The sequence below is a fragment of the Lolium perenne genome, chromosome 1 (genome assembly GCF_019359855.2).
Source record: "Lolium perenne isolate Kyuss_39 chromosome 1, Kyuss_2.0, whole genome shotgun sequence".
Classification (NCBI taxonomy): Eukaryota; Viridiplantae; Streptophyta; class Magnoliopsida; order Poales; family Poaceae; genus Lolium; species Lolium perenne.
The window spans coordinates 149,500,103-149,519,867 of record NC_067244.2 but is presented as its reverse complement, the minus strand read 5'-3'; the positions used below and the strand labels follow the sequence as shown (position 1 = coordinate 149,519,867).

Below are 19,765 nucleotides of genomic sequence, written 5' to 3'. Positions count from 1 at the left end.
ACACGCCCCACAGCGATGGAGTCGTCGTAGCTTCCCATGGCGGAACCCTCCCGGTTCCGGCCTCCAGACGCCGCTGGCCCCACGGTGGGCGCCAACTGTCATTGCCTATTCGACGGTACTCTAGAGGAGGGATCCTCACGGAGGGGAGAAGAAGTAGGGGCTATAGGGCGGAGAGTCCTCGGGACGGTGATACGCGATTTACCCAGCTTCGGAACACCTGCACGATGGCAAGGCCTACTGCTGCTTGTCTGGAATTATCTGGTCGCTTTCGCGTTGTTACAATGAGTTGTGGTTGTCTCGCTTCTAGCTGGAGATCTGCCTCTAGGCCTCCCGGGATCCGTCTTATAAAAGCGTACGGATCTAGGGTTTACATGGAGAGTCCTAGCCGGATTACAGGTTGCCTAATTACGGTACAATGTCTTGCCGTGTACGTCAAGGATCCGCCTTCCATCTAAGTCGTACTGGATTCGAGTTCCTCATGGGCCTTCACGGATCCGGCATCCTCCGAAGGTCGGTTGGGACCCAACTTCCTTATCCTGGGCTAGACTTCATCCTTCATGATCAACAACAACTGGGCCGTCCGATGGGCCACATGCCACATCACCGTCTGTGGGCCACCCAGGTTTTCCGGATCTAGGCACTGTCGATAGTACACCCATGAAGTATACCCACAACATATATATATTTTTTTTTCTTAAATATTTAAATCAAAATTAATAAAATTTGATTTTTAGCTAATCCTTAGACGCCTTACAATATTGATACGGAGGGAATACTATTTCTCTCGGTCAAGCACGATGCATTCATAGTTTTCTATTTGACATGCTCTCTCTCGTCTCTCCCCTCTACAAATGTGCTCACTTCAGCGCCCATGCTTTTTAGAATCTTATAAAGCAAATTTGTGTATGGGTATTATATTTTCTCGTGATATGCGATATGATACAATATCTACCTATATTATTCTAATATTCTCTCTTTTCCTTAATTAGCTGTCACATTATTATTTTTTGGGACTAGTATGCATGATACTATGATACTAGCGCTATAGCTAACCTTACCTAAGCAGTAAGCATCCATGCCTCATTCTCTCTCTTCTCTCAATGGTTATCTCAGTAGAGATGGACTCAACGATTATGGCCGTCGGCTCAGGACCGGTTGAGGTTGGAGTCGACCGTGACAGAGTATGTGCCACCAAGTGGCCAACGGCACGACCCAAAGAGAGTAGTGATACTATTTCATCAAGCTAGTAACGAAAAGGAAATACCAAGCCATTGGGAGATATAATAGATGCCCCCCATAGGGGGACTCACAGAGATTAGCACCTCTCAACCCTAGGATCTTCTCCATAGATGGATCTTGGCCGTTCCCGCGTCTGGGCCACGTGTCGCTTACTGATTGGACGCGGAGAGCCGGAGTGAGACAAAATCAGAAACTCCCGGGACAAACCCTAGCCATTCGCTTGCAGCCTCCGCCCCGCGTCCTCTCTTCCCTCGCGCCCCCCATCCCCGCCGCCACCTCCTTGCTCGGCCTCCTCCGCGACGGCGCCGGCGCCCCCAGCCTCCTCCCGTGCATCTCCGCGCCTCTCACGCTGCTCCTCTCTAATCCCCTTGCCTTCTCCTTCTGCTGCGTCCGGCGGCGCCGCTGCGCCTCCCTGGTCGCCCCGCCCTTCTCCTTCTCCCTTGCCCCGTCTTCAACCCCACCCAGCAGCTCCCCTTTTTGGCCAGCCCGTTGGGAGGAGCACGGGAGGCCGCCGGCCGCCGCTGGCCGCTGCCATCCACAGCTCCACAGCTAACAGCAGCAACAGTGTTCGAGGTATGTCCCTTCTGGCTTCTCACTCCCCGTATTTGCTCTCTCTCCCCCCATTTGCGTGTTGTGTTGTCGCTGGAGGAAAGGGAGGGGTGGAGAGCCCCATGGGGGTGCAGAGGACATGCGACCTGGGGAAGGGACGTGGGGACCAGCAATTGGGGATCTCCTCCACGACTCCGTCGACGTTGCAGGTGCTCTGGTTCTATTCACCTGGTAGTGATGTCGATTTGGTCACCTACCTTCTCTCCCTTGATGTTGGATTTATCAGCGAGGAACGGCATGGCAGCGTGGTTTCTGTTTATTCCGCATGGTGTCCATGGCCAATAATGGTGTGCCCCAGTCCCCACCTCTCTGGATCTTGCAAGTTTCATTTGTACGTTGTGTGCTCTCCATAACAGCCATGTCTACTGTGGCAGGTGTTCAATTCGTTGATATATGCATAGCAACCAGAGCGCTTAATGTTGGTTTGATTGACTTGCTAGAACTTCACAAACTTCCCTGGCAGAAGAGAAAAACTGATATTGCATAATTATTTGCAGATGACTGCTACCTGCTATAAGTAAGCTGAAGGTAAGTTTTGCAAATTAAGCTTGTCTTGACGAATCACATGTTTAGGATTTTAGAATTGATGCCTCATATCATTCTGCAGTTTGCACTTTAAGTACTGGACAGTCCTAGCTCAGTAAAGTGTTATTTGACACACTTGGATAAACTTTTGATTCTTATATAATCCCTATTTGTGAACCGGCTGGTCCTTGGTAGTGGTTTTGAAGTATTTTCTGTTGAGAAGAAGAAACTTGAGCGATCAGTTCCTACAGAACTGAATAAAGATCGCAATGGGATACTTGAGTTAGCATAGGTTTATGCTTTTGACATGATCTTACAATACAAGCATATCAGTCACTTGACATATGTTTAAAGTTACAAATTACCATATGATGAAAACTCTTCCCAAGCTTGTTTAAGCAATGAGCAAGACATAATTTGATAGAAGCTTTCAGTCTCTCAATGGTTAAACTGTAACCTATACCATAATACCATATTGCTCTAGGCTCTAGCTATAACATCATTCACATGCAGGTTAAAGGGTATGTCACTGTAGAACAGGTCGAGAAGGACTTCTCATGATCTACCGGTCGTGCAATTGATGCCCTCGAAACGTTTCTGAAGGTAAATACCGCCTCTGATTTTTCTCTTTACAGTAGCAATCTACATGGTCAATTATCATGCAAAAGAAAAGACAATCCTCTATGTGTGATGCAAGTTATGTTAGAACGCTAAAATATTCACACTGGACCGAGAACAGTTCTGTGATTTTGTGGAGCTATATGATTAACATTGGTCATATACCGGTTTGCCGTTTGTATGACATCAGCAATTTCTAATCCATGAATCTTTGTTGGAAAACCAGGAGGGACTTGCTATCATCGCCGACGGGCACATGTACAACAAGTGTATATATTGGTTCCTGTGCGTGATCCCGTGCTAGACTGGTTCTCACTCCACACAACCTTGCCCTCTATGAAAAGGTAATAAATTAAATCTTGTGCGTTGCTCCAATTTACATCAGTCGTAGTAGCCATGTTGGAGCTTGCAAATATATCATGGATTGGAGTTAAATAGCGGATTTACATATTTGTTGTGCTGGCCAGAAGATGAAGATTGATTGGTGTTGCATATTTTCTATGCAGGCTAGATGATGAAGATCGATTGGTGTCTTCATTATTCTTTGTGATATGGGGCAGTATGTTCAATTTAGGTAATTTGCCTCAAAATATCCACTATGATGCATTTGGTTTCAAGTGGTAACTTCCTTATTTTGGGTTAGTACTGTAGTGCACAATACTACCACTTTTCATTTAAATTGATTTTGAATAAGGTCAAGTGATAGGAGTCCATTCGTGCAACAACTACCACTACCTATAAGGTTGATTAACTAAAAATGTCTCTGTTTGAGTTAACTAATTGTGAGAGGTACATGCCCATGTTATGCATTTTGATTGGGAATTTCATAATTAGCCAAATTTAGCTAAAGAAATACATGAATCTAAATAACTCAAACATTATGTTATGGTGTCTACTCAATAGTTCATTTCTTCTAAAATATACTTGCAATCAATGATGAATAACCTATTTGATATTACTCTCTTAGTTATGTGAATTGTGTTTTTTTATATATACATCTTTCGGTTATGTGACTTTCATGTATGTAAACTCATTTCATGTATGGAACTACAGCTACGAGTTTGGATAAAGTAGGTGGAGAAACCTTTAGGTTTATTTGATGGGCCTTACCTATTTTGTTTCGCTTACAATGCAATGGGGTGCACGACAGGGTGTGCAAGGTACTGGCCATCTCAGAGTTGAGTTATGCATTTCTAAGTGCACTTTGTTTCTCCCTTTGCAACGACGGGACTTTAGCGGCTCTGAGTTCTCTGGGATGATTGACCTGAAGCAGGGTTCCATATTCATTGATTCTCGAAGAGTTTATTTATTCGTACCACGGTTGATTTATACATATCGGTTTGACCCTGATTTTGTTGAATTTCATGGGAAATGTTGCGAAGATCAGCCCTAGATATGGACACAGGGCGTGACATGCTCTTTCTCTACGCTCTTTCTCTACGGAACTGTCAGTATTGCAATGGGGCCAAGAAATTTTATTGAAGTTCATTTTCGAGGACCTTGAGTAAATAAGGTGATCAGGGCATCCACCAGGGAGAACCATCTAACCTAAAGGTTAAACAAATCATGCCATCCTTCTTTTCAGATAACCATTGATGTAGTTATGCACGTGTTTTACATGCTACAGCTGTAGTTTTCAAAATAGGATCATATATGTGTTCAGGTCCCCTTCCAGTTTTATCTCATCATCTTCTATCATGCTTAATTTTTTATTTATTTAGACTAAGGCCAAGTGGTGGGAGTCCATTTGTGCAGCAGCTTGCATAACCTATCAGTTTCTGAACTTTTATACAGTGGCATAGGTTGAATCGAGGACACAGTAAGTAAGATTCTAAACTTTTATTTATGCCAACTAGAAAATCCAAAGCACAAGATGTATAAATACAGATTTAGTACAGGTATGTCAGAATGCATGAATAACTTTGCAAGCTCATTCTTGTGATAAATATCTGCCATCCAGTATACTAGCTGCTAGCATAGTTTCCGAGTTCCAACTGAACAATTTAAACTGTGCATCTCTGTACAATTTAAACTGTGCATAGTGTTAGGCTTCAGAGTAAACACGAACTTGAATTTTTTGCTGATTGAGTGACTGAACCCAAGGACCAAGAATTAGCTTACAGCAGCAGGTAGATTTTGGAGGCCCGGCCTAGCTTGTATACAGATTTGAGGCAAAAGAATATATCAAGGAAACATGCATGCTACATTGTTGTTCTAGCTCCGTCCCTATATCCTTGTTACCAGAGTCTTAGCTAACTATATTATACTCCTTAGACAGGGTCGATATTTGCTCTAAGGCTTGAGGCTTGATCCAATGGTTTCAAATTCTTGCATTTCGATTATTGGCATTGTGTCTAAGGAGGGTTTTACTGCACATTAAGTCAAGTTATATAATGGGAGCATGTTAGCCTTAAATATTATTGCCAGACCCTTTATTTTGGAGATTGGTTATTTATTTGTGGCCCAAATCACCATACTGATTCTCTAATAGTAGTGCAGAATATTATTATCTCACACTGCCAGTTTGGTTTTCAGTTTGGTTTTCATCCTTTGAACTGGAATTAAGTAGATTATGTTTGTGGATTTACCTACGGAATATTTAAATAATTGGATCTATATCAGGTTATTCGTAAAGTATGAGTACTATTTACCTTATTCCAGAACTGTCTTAAAAGAGTAGGTGAGATTTATTCGTCGATTATCCCTACCTATAAAAGAGTAGCTGAATTGGATTTGGGACTGGAAGGCCTTGGAGGCCGAGAAGGAAGGCGCCTCCGTAAATGGCCACGGAGAAAAATGATGTGGCCATTGATGATAAGCTGGAGGCTTGCGATTATTCAGTATAAAATGTAATTACTTCTGGCCAATCCTGCTATTCCTCTTCATTTTCTCCCTAGAAAATATTTTTGGCCTGCTCTAAGTTATCTATCAAACTCTTCTACTGACTGTAGTTGCTGATCAGTGAAGTACATGTGCCTTCATTTTCTCCCTAAACAATATTTTTGTCCTGCCCTAAGTTATCTATAAAGCTCCTCTACTAACTGTAGTTGTTGATTAGTGTACATGTGCCCTATGTTTCTGGCATATTGAGCTGGTAATGGTTGTTCAGCTAGGAGTATAAGATGGATGAAAAAAAGACCTCTGGTTTGTGACTTCGTGTCATGTAAAAGGCCTTTAGTTTCCATTTGGTTCATAACATCATATTAGTCTTTGCATACAACTAAACATGATTGATGACATATTCCAGTGATTTGCTTTTTTATTGATGGCTCAGTTGTGTTTGTCTTAATTGCCTATTGTTTTGACTAAAAGCAGTTTTATTACATGCTGCTGATTATTTAGATACCCTCCCTATCAAAGTACTTCCAGCCATTGTTTTTTTTTCTTTTTCTCCTAAACTGAAAAGCAACAAAGTTGAATACTGTGGTCAGCTTCGAAAATTATCGAAGATTTGGCAGATTTTCTCCTAAAGTAAGTTGGCGGGGCGCTGTCAAATGGTTCCTTATTTTACAAGTTTGATATTGTGCATGACAAATTTTGGTAATGTGGAATGGAATGAATATCAGTCCATCTGTTACAATTTTATGAACAACAATTTATCATTATATCTGGGATATCTACTTTTAATTTATCATCTCTTACAGTTTCATCATCTCTTACAGCATGTAACATTTTTTGTTGAGAATGGTTACAGTAAACATGGATTTTTCTGGTGAGATTATAGAAATCTTAAAGATTAACTTCTTTATCCACACAAGTCTATTTGTGAACCAATACATGCAAGAACAAATGAAGGCAAACAAACAGCATCGGTACTAAGTGTAGACAGAGAAGATGTTCAGGTAAGTTTGGGACTTTCAATCTGGCCTAGCATAATAGTTTCTCTCGGAAAAAAATAATTGGTACCTGCAAATAAACAACAGTGATTTAATTAGAATAACTATGAAAATGAAGGTTCAAGGAGGGATGTGGGAGCACATGACACAACGCAGGCGCATGTATACTTATGCTTCAGCCCAGGGTTCTTGCACATCACTAAGCACTAAGAAGTATTCAGCTTGTTCTCTTTAATGAAAATACCTACTTATTTTGTGTACCTGTGTATTTCCTGCTTATTTCTTTAAAGGAAAAAGTTCCTGAATATATACTATTTAAATCAATGGATTTATTAGTACTCCAACTTCAAGTGCATCTGCTACTTTGGTTTGGTCATATAAACACAACCTGCTACGAAGTGGTTAATCTGAACAAGGTACAATAGTTTGTGTCATCCTTTTTGCTATAATATTTAATGTTTGGGAATATGTCGAGCTTTTCTTCCTTTCTGGTTTTGTTATTCGTAATGTTAAAAGTAACTTACATCATCATCTAGGGATATCAAATTTGTGAGAATAAGTGAGATTTCAAATGAAGTTACCTTCAAATAGATACATGATTTTTTTTTGGATATCAGTAAAACCCATAACTATATGGACATTGTGTTGCTCTTTTCCAAGTTTGAGTCTTCGCTTATATTTATTTGAATATTTGTGCCATTGACTTGTTCATTCATATGCGTGTTTTTTATATTATGCATAAAATCCGAAGTCTAAAAAGATTACACATTATGATACTATACGGGCATGTGCATTGTTCTTGACTGACCTTTTTCTCTTAAAAGCTTGCCCATGTCCTGTTGGACATCATCTGTGCAATCTTTTGATGCATTCTCTATATTTGACACTAACCACACAATCATCATTTAGTAGCATTTTATTTTTCCCTGAATTCATTCAGAATAGCCTGCAGCTGTTTTTACTATTGTACAAAATCACGACGCTTCAATAGAAGCAAATCTTAAAAAAAAAGATGAGGCACCAATTTTTATGGCATCATCATGGTGCGCTGGAAATAAAAACATAATTGATCCTTTCTGTCTTTTGATGTCTAATTTTCATTTGTCATTTTCATTCTCAGTATTCTGCAGGAGAAGAATTCTAGCTTGGATAGACAGCTGGAAGATGCTAAGACTAATATGCAAGAGGAGATCATTCTGTTACAAAGATAGAAGGAACACACCTTTTATTGTTTACAAAAGTCAAATGCTTCAGTCAAGAGTCTTGAATGTGAGTTAGAGTAGCAAAGAGAAAACAACTATATTCTACAGCCTGCCAATGAAGATATGCAGAAGAGTAACTCTGACCTGAAGAAAGGGTCTGAAGATGCCTTGGTTAGTTTCCATGATGAAATTGTAGCAATTCAAGATAAGAAGAATAAAACCCTCTCAGAGTTGCAGCAGTTTGTGGTTTCCGTTGAGAATCTTAGAATTGAGGAGCAGATTTTTGATGAAGACATGAAGAATAGCAATGCTAGCTTGACCAAGAAATGGGAGGAATTAAGAGCAGCTTACTTGAGGAAACTGTAACACTACGTGAAGAGAAGTAAATAGCTCTGTCAGAGTTACAACAGTCTCACGCTTCTACCAGGAACCTTGAGACAAAGGTGTAGAAAAGCAAATTGCGAGTATTTCAGTTGTACAACAATCTAATGATGACTTACTGAAGAACATTTGTGGCCTGACCCAACAGTTTGGAAAATCCAAGGTTGAGTTGCAGAAGGAGATTAAAGTGACACAAGAAAAGAGATAATGTATTAACCCAACTAAAACAATCAGAGTTTTCCTGCGATGTAGCCTCCGAAGACCATTTGTAGATAATGCTTTTATTGTTCCTTTCTTATAACATAGCCATTGAGTGTTTGCTACTATAATATATTTCCTGGTTCTATATAAACGGTTTTCTACTCCGTCAGTTATATAGAGTTTTCATCGACACGAGTTTCACGGGATCGTGCGCCAAGGCGCACATTTAAATCTAGTAGAAATTATATCATCTATACCAATATAAAAAAGCACAGAGGGGGCAGAACCAACGAAACACAGCCATCAGATGGACATCTAACGCTCCAAATCATCACCACAATTAGCGCTAAAACAGAGGGGGCTGACAACTCCCGATCGCTAATCACCCGTCGCCTGCTAATCTCCCGTCTCCCGTCGCCCGTCGCCCCGCACGCCGCACCGCCGCCCGCCGCCCGCCGCACGCCGCCCGCCGCACGCCACCCCGTCGCCCGCCGCCCGACGCCCGCCGCCCCGACACACCCCCGCCCCGCCGCACGCCATCCGCCGCACGCCACCCGACGCACGCCGCCCCGACGCCCGCCGCCCCGTCGTCCCTCACCTACAGCGCCGAGCGCCGCCTCCCGCGACCTGTCGCCTCCGCTACCAGCGGCAATCATCGCCGACTGCCAGCGCGGACCCTCGCCGCCGCCACCAGTGCGGACCCTCTCAGCCCGGCCGTCGACGACTACTTGCCCTTCGCAAGGACGCCGACACCACCTGCCAAGTCCAGCTGCTCCTCGAGGCTGCGGTTGCTGCGGTTCTACATCAAATTTGAAGGTGCCTGAATTGCATGTTCTATTGCTTTCGATGTGCGACGGTGTGCAGGTACAATTCAATCTGCACGTCACTTGTTCGACATAATGTGCCAAAGATATTTGATCATAACATCGTGACTTCTGTGTTCTGATTTTTATTGTATGGATGCTTTGAGATTTGAGACGTAGGAGAAATAGCTTGCTACTCCTAAAATAGACATGGCAAATCATACATAATTAGAATGGAAATATGTGATCACTGACTTACCTGCAAAATATGTAGTTACATCTATTCTCCTCTAGCCGAGGACCTAAGTACCAGTATGTTCGTGAGGAAAGGTACTAACCTGGAGACCATCATTTTTAACCTGGGGAAGAATCCGGTTGCTCTATCATGGACCATAGTATTTTGAGTCATAATCAATTCATCTACAGGAATGCAGAAATTTGTGATCACTGACTTACCTGCAAAATATGTAGTTATTTTGCAGTCGTGACTATTTTGCTTATATCGCTACGCGTTGATCCATACTCTTGTAAAACAGTTTTCTAAATGCATTAAAATAGATACGCGATAGGGTGTATGAAGTGCAATAGTTTTGCTTCACCAGGTAGCTATTGTTTCCCACTGCTATTGCTAGGTTTGGGCTTACAGTTAATGCTTTTTGCTGTTGCACAAGCAGTTTTCTTTTAATCCCATTTTGCATCAGGCCTGGAATCTTTGCACCATTAACTCACACAGTGAAACATGAAAAGAGTGATGATATATTTCTGATGTGTTGATATTTTTTGAAGTGCGTGTGGGCATTATGTTCAGAATAGAGAGGAGGATACGGCCAGTATGCAAGAGGTGTACAATCTGGAAAAGGTCAGCCTTTATTTTTATACACTGTCTGTCAAACTACCTCACTTCATTATGCAGAAAAACTTCCAATATTTTGATACGCTATACATACTTTTAACCTGAATTTATCGTTTGTTGTGGTGCACAGACCTATGGTTGTACTTCGGTGACTGACGGTGTGGCACTGGGTGATTCCACAAATCATCATGCGTTACTATTTTGAATTCAGGCTGCTTCTTATATGCTGAAAAACGTGCACTGAGAGGCAACTTTTATTATTTGGTCTTCGTCACCACTATACAATGCTTTTATTTTCTCACAGGCTTGCAGCAACATGGTATTAATGCAGGCTTACCTTGATCAACCCCTTTTCACAAGTGCTATCTCACCCAAGTCTTAAAGTAGACTGAAGTAAATAAGGTGCAAATTTTCTCCGTTGCTATACTACAATAGAAGTTACTTTTTACTAAGCGAACTCCTGCAACCAAATATTTGAATAAAGTAACTCATCATACCTATTTGAATATGGGAATACCATGTTGTCTGGATTATATATATGTTTTACCATATCTGTAGCCTCCTAGATAGTGTTATGCATGTGTAATATTCATAATAATTTGACATTGGTTTTTATATAAATTTCTTTACTTATTGTTCCACTTCAATATCTTCCTAGAGTTGTATTTCTTCTAGACCTTTAGATCATAGTGCCTTGCAGGTTTCAGTACGCCCACAAGTTTCAATTGAGAATTATAACCTGCATCTGTACACGTTTCAGTTGGCTTGGGCGGTTTCTTTCATGGTAAGTCATCTTTCTCTTTTATTCACAGAAGAAGACGTGTGTACATCATTTCAAAATTGTTATATATGAAGGCGTCGTTTTTGTCCCGACCAGTTTCCATGTTCCTCCATTAATAACATGTGTGGATTGAATTGGACATATGGGATGGTGAAAATCGAAATGTATTGAAAAATCATAAGCTGAACTCCAAGAAAGCATTGTTTATAAACATTTTCTTTGTGCAGTCACTAAAGGGGCTTCCTGGTGCTTCGGCGAATGTTCCGACTACGTCTGACTATGGCACAGCCGCTCCACTGTCTACCATCCCGGGTTCTGAGAACGAGTTCAAGCAAGATCAACGACCATTTGCACGGGTAATGCTGATTCTGAACACTGTCCTTTCTCTGCTTTTTGGCCATTCCTGACTGTAATCCAACACTTGCAGGGTGCTGACTTCACTGGCGGGGGTCCTGCTAATGATTGGGCAGATTCTTTTCGTCCTCCGGGCAGTCTGCATTCGGAGGGCATGACGCAAGCTTTGCAGAGTTTGACCAAATTTATAACAATGCAGGCGCTACCTTTGGACCAGTTGGACCAGCCTTGGATGGTAGATTTCTGTGTCATAGCCTTTCTGTTTACTGAATTGTTGTCTTTTCAGCGCATGGTACCTGAATACAGCACATCCCGCTGACTCCTAACGTGTGTTCTAGGTCCACCACAAAGGGTCTTATCTGGTGTTCTGCATTCATTTCTTTCAAGCGGCCGAGCTGGTGTGCCATTCCAACCTGTCCCAATACCAGCTCTTGGTTTGTCTGAAGGTGACAAGCAATGTATACGTGATCGTAGCTGCATAATGGCACGCCATATTTTGGGTGATCAACCTGAAGAATATATACAAGCACAGGTTAACTTGCAATCTTCCTACCTTTTGTGACTATGGAGACTGCCTTGGACCATACGCAGTTGTTCAAGCACTTAGTTCTTTCCTTTATTCCATTAGATTAGCACGTAGCTTCCTTTTAACTTGCTTGACATTCTAAGTTCTGTGTGCTGTTTATGTTTTTCTTATCAATGTTTCTTAGGAAAAAAATATGTTCCTGAATATAACACTTATTATTTATATCAGGTAAACACATTGCTGCATTCTCTTGATATTGACAATAGTTATCGAACGAAAAACCCCCTGCACGGGCCATATCCAGAGATGGAGGAGTACTGGAATCAATCCCAAAGTGCTTTGCGATCTGGCCCAATGCACAATGCTGCAAATAATTGGGCTGCTGAGTTCGGCAAGCAAAATAATAACCCTGAGGGTTGGGTTACTGAGTTCGGCAAGCAAAACAACAATCCTGAGGGTTGGATTACTGAGTTCGGCAAGCAAAATAATAACCCTGAGGGTTGGGCACGATCGTTTGAGCAGCAATATGGTCCCAATGGTTGGGCCTCTGAGTTTGAACAGGTCAGAGCCTTATAAATACCCATGGCATTTTCACATGCATCAATTCAGAAGCATTTTCTTCGTTATTCATACTAATCATTTGAGCACACAAGACAACCTAGAAACAAGTTTGACCATGCTGAAGATATCGTTTGACCTTAGGCCCATACACCTATGCTGCAATTGCTGCAGTTTTATCTGAGTAATACTTTCATTATTATATCAGATAGGATCTGAATTTGGATATTGACTTTTCTTCTGGATGTTATCTTTGTCCATACGATTCTATATCATAATTGAAGGCTTTATATTCAATTGAATCTGGTCCAGTAAATGATGATATCTGGCTATCCACGTAACCAAATGCAATTCTGAATTTTATTTGTATCTGCACCATGTGCCTAAACCTGCAGTATTCTTGAGTATGTTCCACTTGTAATAATAATATTATGTTAACCTTGTAGAATTATTTATTTTCTTTTTCTTGAGTAAATAGCAAATATCCAAGAGTAAACGCAAAAAAACAGTAAGATAATGGATCCAAGTTTGTATGAGAAAGATATGCAGGTTTTGTATGCCAGCTACGGCTACCTGATTGTATTCTGATCTTTCCTCAACTCTACCCCTTAAGCTAGATATTATGATATCTTTGAGTACTTGAGTATATTGCATTTGGAAATAATTCTAAAATAGTCTCATGTAAATATAGATTTTTCTTTTATTTCATGTGGTTATTCTAGAAAGGTGACTTGTAATTTTATGAATGATAATCTCCATACTTATCATATTTCGATATCCTTCTGCAGCAATGTATTCGTTTATGTGATACCTGGCTTAAATTGTGCTGCGTGCTTTATGTTGTTTCAGCATCAGTCTCAGATGGCCATGGGTCAGATGGGAGGGGCGAACATGGCGAATCTTGCAGCTGAAATAGGAAACTGGTTTATCATGGTATTGTATTATTATTTAGCAATATTACACTGACTCATCTTTCACATTAATATCTGCTGGGCTCTGATGATTTTGCCTCATGATATTTCTCCAGCTTTCACAAGGCGCAGATAAGTGGGTTAATAGAGAACCTATAGTATTTATGGCCAATTCTGTTCTTCTCTATGAATTGCACAGGTCTGGCCTCTTTCGAAAAAGAAACATCTATACTTGACATTTTCATCTAAATTTGTTGCTCGAACTTCCTAGCATCGGATCAATATGTGACAGAGAATGTGCGCAAGGAGGAGCAGAACAGCCGTGGTGCAAGACTGACGCGGAGGTGCTCGTCCATGTGCCACCTGAAGGCAACATTGATAGAAGCAGTTAACTGAATTTACTGAAGAAAGCGACAGCCTTGACTGAATTTCGCCAGAGAAACACGCTCGACGGACAGCGCCGGCGCCGGTGTGCTGGGAGCAGTGGCGAGGTGTGCATGCAGTGTAGCAGTGATGCGCGAAGGGAACAAATACTACGCGGGCGTGTGTGCAGTGTATTCGTTTCCTTCTAGGGATCATCCCATTACGTTTTTTGCTCCATATCAATTAGAATGCCCTTCCATGATTATATGGATCTAATATTAATTGAGCATATTCCGATTGATTTTCTGTTGTGATGAAAATGGATGATATCCCACCCTTCCATTTTTAGTTGCATTTTCTGTTGGGTGTGATATCAATCACCTTTAATAATTGTGTATTTGTTTCCTTCTAGAAATCATCTCATTCCTTATTGCTCCATATCAATTACAATGATCCTCACGTTGACTCAATCATAGTGATTTAATTTGTCATGCTGGCTATATAATTCCCTCCATATGCAGCCAGAGCCAACACACAAGTCCTTTCCCTTACCTCATGGACCACTTGGCCGGTGTCTAGGTTTCTGACGCTGCCAAGCCGCCTCTTCGTCAAGCCCGCTGGACGGCAAACTCCAGGTTTGCTATCACTTGGTTTTGAACAACAAAGTATTAATAAGTAGTTTGAATTAGTAGATGGAATTATGTAGGTTTGCTAATCAGTATTTTGTTTTCATCTACATTGTTAGTATTGTATATATCTTTTTATAGATCAAATCATGATTTACTTAGTAGGAATATTGTCTTTTCAAGCCGTTACAAATCATTACGTCCATATAGCAATGGTCATCATGCCCCCCTCTGGTGGTTCACATTTTTTTCTGCCACACCACGATAAGGTACATGTGTTTCCTAATTAACCATAAATACTTATGTTTACAGGAACAATATGTCCGAAGTGTTCGATCTCCCAAACGGAACTATCATTGGTATTCTTGTTTAATATAAAATTTATACATGATTACATATATTGAGCCTTACTAATTGTAAATCATTCTTAGATGTTTCCGGCGTCGTGACGTATGTCGGCCCAGCTGAGGCTGATTTTTGTGCCCCTAGCGGCATGAGGGAGATCGCTATAGTTGATAGCGGACACAACACAATCTTCCTGCGTTTTTTTTGGTGAGTCTGCTTATCTACTCGGCGATCAGCTGTTATCTGCAGAACAGAACAATGCAGTTGTTGTGGCCTCCAACATGGAGGTTGTTCATCAATCAAGTAAGCTAATTACTTATTACTTATGTACTCAAATTTAAATATTAAATCCAGATATGTTGACTTTATTGATTATTTTTTCACAGTCTCTTGATAACACCAGTGCCACCACTGTCACATTTGAGCCATGCGCAAAATGCTCTCAGTTTAATATTCTCGAAGGCAAGTATTACAAACACACCAAGTATTTACTAATATGTTTTCTATAGTGTCTAAATATTTCTTTTGTTATGTTTTAGGTGTTAGGCAATACGTCCGTGCTGAGACATCAATCCGGGAGCACGTGAAAAAATTGGTCTTATACATAAGGGACATATATGAGGGTCAGATCGATCTCAATGAAGAACCTCCATCCAAGACATCAAAGCTTAATAATGGTGGATCTAATCGTTCCTGTGTGAAGGATCTATTTGGTTACATGACCCAGGGCGTAAAGAGATCGACTATGATGGATGAGCTAGATTAGCTCGAGAGTTCAAAATAATAATAAATAAAAAGTACAATGTTCTCTCTTCGTTTAGGGATGACCTGTTTAATACAGACTTCAAGTATCATGTGTGCCTGAAACAATGTTTATTTTCCGTGATTTGATGATTTTGTTACTTTGAAGTTGCAATTTTTTAATGCTATTATACTTCCCTGAATTGTAGATATATCTCATATATTACACGTACGAGGTGGCTATACTGAATTTTTCTTATATTTATCATACAACCTACTCATTTGCCTATTGTACGAAACTTTCTGAAATTTTGCATCTATGGACACATGTACTTAGTTTGTTGAAACTTACGCCTGCTTTAGGTTCATAACTTCACATAACACGGGTTAATCTTGCCATCAGGTTTGCATGTATAAGACTGAATTTTGTTGTCTGGTAGTTGTTCTGAGAATGGACTGCATCTGATACTTTGATGGATTTCCTTCCAATAAAGCATTACACGTGATGATATTTATCACCTAAGATTACACGTGCATTGCACGTGCACAATTACTAGTCACCATGAAATAATCAGGAGACTCGTCAGGTGTGTGTACTTGGCAACTACTCGGATACACGAATTTAACAGAACTATTGTTGACCAGATTTAAAGACCCGAGTAGGCCATGGGAAGAGTTTAAATGTGACTGTCGCCGGGTAATATATACTTAATCGGGTGATCTATTCCCGGTACAAATTGCTGAATATGAGTCCTTTTTTATAAACAAGCTACTGAATAGGGGCCTGTTATCCAAGATTAGAGCATCTCTATTCGTCTCCGCGAACAGGTCCCGGCGTGCCATTTTTTCATCCGGATGACGAAAAATGGTCCAGTCGCGTCCCCGGTTCCTCGTTTTTCGCCGGATTTGGGCTTTCATCCATCCGGCGAGCCCACGCCAACCCCGGCCTACCGGGGAGCGCTCGGGGACTCCGGACGAAGCGAAACCGCGCGAAACGCCGAGATATTTCTCCCGCGCTTTTCGCTTCGTCTTCGCCGCAGAGGTGGACCCGACCGGTCAGCGACACACGCATCGTCTTCCGCGCGCACTAAAAGCCTGCCGCCGATCAGCTCGCCGTGGACGCGTCGCATTCCACGCGTCATTTAATCGCCGGCACCAGCCGCGCCTATATACCCCGCTCCACTCTCCCTCCACTCTCCCGATCCATGGCGTTCTACGACGAAGACGGCGCAGCCAACAACGGCTTCCCCCGCCGGTCGCTCCACGCGTGGGAGGGGCACCTCCTCCACCAGGCGGGGTACCCCTGCCCGCCGGACACGAGGCCTCCCGGTGGCAGGTGGCGGCTAAGTGCTGGCGGCGTACCAATCCCACCGCCGCCTCGGGGCCACGCCCTCGACGTCGCCATCCAGGAGGCTCGGATGACGATGACAGACGAAGAGCGCGCCGACCCGTGCCACCACCCCGACAACTACACGAGTTGGAACTCGTTTTTCCTCCGGCGGTGGGAGCGGGAGCTGGCGGCCTACGATGGCCCGCCGCCTCCGCCTCCGCGCAACAACGCCGCGGGTCGCCGACGTTGGTGGAGCGCGCCGAATAGGACGCTGGAGAACGTCCTCGAGCACATCGAGGGCGGCAACTTCCCGGTGCTGACGATGCCCCCTCCATCGAGGGCATCGGCCAGCCGCCGCCGGGGAAACATCTGGCAGCCACGGCGCATGGCTGCCACCTCGCCGTCTTCCGGATCGGCGTCGAGGCCATCCTTGGCGCCGGTGAAAAAGGAGGCGGCGTCTCCGTCGACACCGGCGCGCGTCAAGAAGGAGCCGATGTCTCCACCGCCGAGCAGAGGGCGCAGCAGCGGCGCCCTCGTCATCCGCGACTGACAAGGTATCAACTTGTCAATGCCTATGGATTGTAGGCTAGGGTTTAGTTGGAAGTAGAGGGCAAGTAGATCTCGAAGGTTTCAGCCGAAAAGTACTCGACGATTATGAAAACTAGGGTTTGTAAACAATGATTCGATGATCTCTGCGTCCCTCGACTCCCCCTTATATAGGAGGCGGAGCCGAGGGATTCGTGCTGTACAAGTTACAAAGTCCGGGAAGGTTTCTAACTCATCCCGTAAGATTACAAATAAGACTTTCTATTACAACTCTAGCTTTCCTTAATAATATCTTGGGCTTCCGAATCTTCTTATTCTTCGGGTAATGGGCCTTCAGTAAACCCCGGGTACTATCTTCGGCAGGCCCATTTGGGATGCCTATGTCAGTAGCCCCCGAGATTTTGCTTGAATCGTAGGGTCAAGGAAAATCTCTACTGTTTATTTTTATTCGACAGCTTCGACTTTTTCTATATTTCTTCTCATAAACATCTATATTGTACAGGGATGATGGTAGTTGGGGCTAGTTCATCTGACGGATCAGGTACTAGTTAACTGCTCTAGTGGCAATCCGCAAAAACCTACTTCAAGATCACGTCCCTGGACATGACCTCGGGATACTGGTGTAAACTTCGACAGGTGCCGCTTAAGGTCTTACCATTCTGTCGAGTCCCAGTAAAATTTATCGGGTACCTAACGCGTCCGTTAGGATTTTTCTTCGTATCTGTTGATACGGATAAAAGTAGCAGAGCGCAGTCTTTGGCGATGCCACGCCCAGCAGAACGGATCTGGGGTCTTACCTTCGCAAATTTGCGGCATTCAGAAATTGATCGCAACTTCGGCATTCTGAGAATATATTGTCGAGTGCTTTCTCGGCTATTGGAATGGCACATTTTATCGAGTCGAAAATGACTTATATTGCCCTCCCGATGGGAGTGTATGTAGAGTTAATTATAACTCGAAATATACTTTTTTGCTCTTCTATCTTTCTTTTTCTCTTTTTTTCTTTCTTTTTTATAATTTCATCGGGCACGCGAACAGCGTTCCCGATGGGAGTAGCCCCCGAGGCTACAGTCAAGGATTTGTACTTGGGTGTAGGCTCCACGCCTTATGCCGCTATATCTTCTTTTATCTCTCGAAGTTTTATAATTTCTCGGGTGCGCGAACAGCGCTCCCGATGGGAGTAGCCCCCGAGGCTATGAACAAATATTTGTATTTGGTCATAGGCTCACGCCATTTCATTATTGTCATTCTGGATCTTCTCCTTTTTTCCAAAGTAGCCCCCGAGCATTTGATCAAAAACTTGTATTTGATCAAAAGCTCAGCATTATTTTTCCGTGTCGCCTTTTATGAAGCTGTTCAGTTGAATTTTTTCTTCTGCCAAGGTGACATTATTGCTGACGATAGCCACGATTGCTAGTCAGAAATTTGCGACAAGTCTTTTCGCGCTGCCATGCGGGCCCAATTGATCCACTATCTTGACACGTCGTGCAAGTGGGGGACACACGTCCTCCGCTTTTTCTGGCGCACGCACCGTAACTTCCCCAACGTTGAGTTACTTTTTTACCCTTGTTGCCACGTGGCTATCATCTGTCACACATTTTCCTTATCCAACGGTTCGTCGTTTCACCGCACCCCTATATAAGATCGTCTTCTTCCTCCTTGAGCACTTCCGCTCGCGCCGTCCTCCTTCTCTCATCTGCAAATTTCCTCCTGCGACCCACAACCTCCTGAGCTCCTCGCCTCCAAACTGCAAACCCTGCGCCATTGTTGATGCCACCGCGTCGATTGACAAGGCATAGCACACCGGAATCCTCCATGGCCGCCGTGGATCTTGGGGCGGCGGAGTGGGAAAGATCGAAATTTTCCACTCAAGACATCAACATGCTGAAGAAGCTGGGGATCAGCAAGAAACCCAAGGCATTGTGCTTCCCCAGTGAGGAGAGCTACCCAACCCCTCCAATGGGGTACCGGGTAAGTTTTGTCGATCACCTCATCCGCGGTCTGTCCGCCCCCATTCATCCTTTTCTCCGTGGACTGCTTTTTATCTACGGTCTGCAACTCCACCACCTCACGCCAAACTCCATTCTTCACATCTCCATTTTCATCACTCTTTGCGAGGCCTTCCTTGGCGTCCAGCCTAACTGGGCGCTATGGAAGCGCATTTTCTTCTGCCGCCGTAATGGCTCGCCCAATGTCGCCTATAATATAGGCGGCGTTGTAATTTCTGTTCGGCCCACTGTTGACTACTTCGACGTCAAGCTTCCTGACTCAGTTCAAGGATGGCGCAAGAAGTGGTTGTACATTCAGGAGGAGAACCATGGATGTGCGGAGGACAACATCCCTCCTTTTGATGGCGCCGAGAAAATCTTTCGCCGCCGCTCCTGGGACGCGGAGGCCACCGAAGAAGAAAGGGCGTC

The 19,765-nt window shown here is 43.1% G+C and overlaps 1 protein-coding gene and 2 long non-coding RNA genes across 6 annotated transcripts; all 3 read left to right on the top strand.

The window, feature by feature from the left end:
- Positions 1-1,472: 1,472 nt before the first annotated feature.
- LOC127307402 (uncharacterized) lies at positions 1,473-5,049 on the top strand. 4 transcript variants are annotated; one of them, XR_007855535.2, is made up of 5 exons: positions 1,473-2,135; positions 2,223-2,976; positions 3,218-3,335; positions 3,498-3,565; positions 4,379-5,049. It is a non-coding gene; the product is annotated as an uncharacterized lncRNA (long non-coding RNA). The 4 variants fall into 4 exon arrangements; XR_007855534.2 differs by having other exon boundaries at positions 3,459-3,565; XR_007855528.2 differs by lacking the exon at positions 4,379-5,049 and having other exon boundaries at positions 3,498-3,829.
- A 6,119-nt stretch (positions 5,050-11,168) lies between these two features.
- LOC127334355 (peroxisome biogenesis protein 5) lies at positions 11,169-13,556 on the top strand. The gene is made up of 7 exons (XM_071823302.1): positions 11,169-11,198; positions 11,276-11,404; positions 11,476-11,637; positions 11,741-11,836; positions 12,157-12,489; positions 13,336-13,409; positions 13,514-13,556. The coding sequence occupies exons 1-7, from the start codon at positions 11,169-11,171 to the stop codon at positions 13,554-13,556; spliced, it is 867 nt and encodes a 288-aa protein (XP_071679403.1).
- A 133-nt stretch (positions 13,557-13,689) lies between these two features.
- Positions 13,690-15,028, top strand: LOC127299290 (uncharacterized). The gene is made up of 3 exons (XR_007850382.2): positions 13,690-14,395; positions 14,699-14,745; positions 14,818-15,028. It is a non-coding gene; the product is annotated as an uncharacterized lncRNA (long non-coding RNA).
- The last annotated feature ends 4,737 nt before the right edge of the window (positions 15,029-19,765 follow it).

Bases quoted from the DNA above. Each gene is read 5' to 3' on its own strand.
- LOC127334355 (XM_071823302.1), top strand. From the start codon at position 11,169: ATGTGTGGATTGAATTGGACATATGGGATG. The intron at 11,405-11,475 runs GTAATGCTGATT...CAACACTTGCAG, and splicing joins ATCAACGACCATTTGCACGG to GGTGCTGACTTCACTGGCGG. The intron at 11,837-12,156 runs GTTTGTCTGAAG...TATTTATATCAG, and splicing joins TGTCCCAATACCAGCTCTTG to GTAAACACATTGCTGCATTC.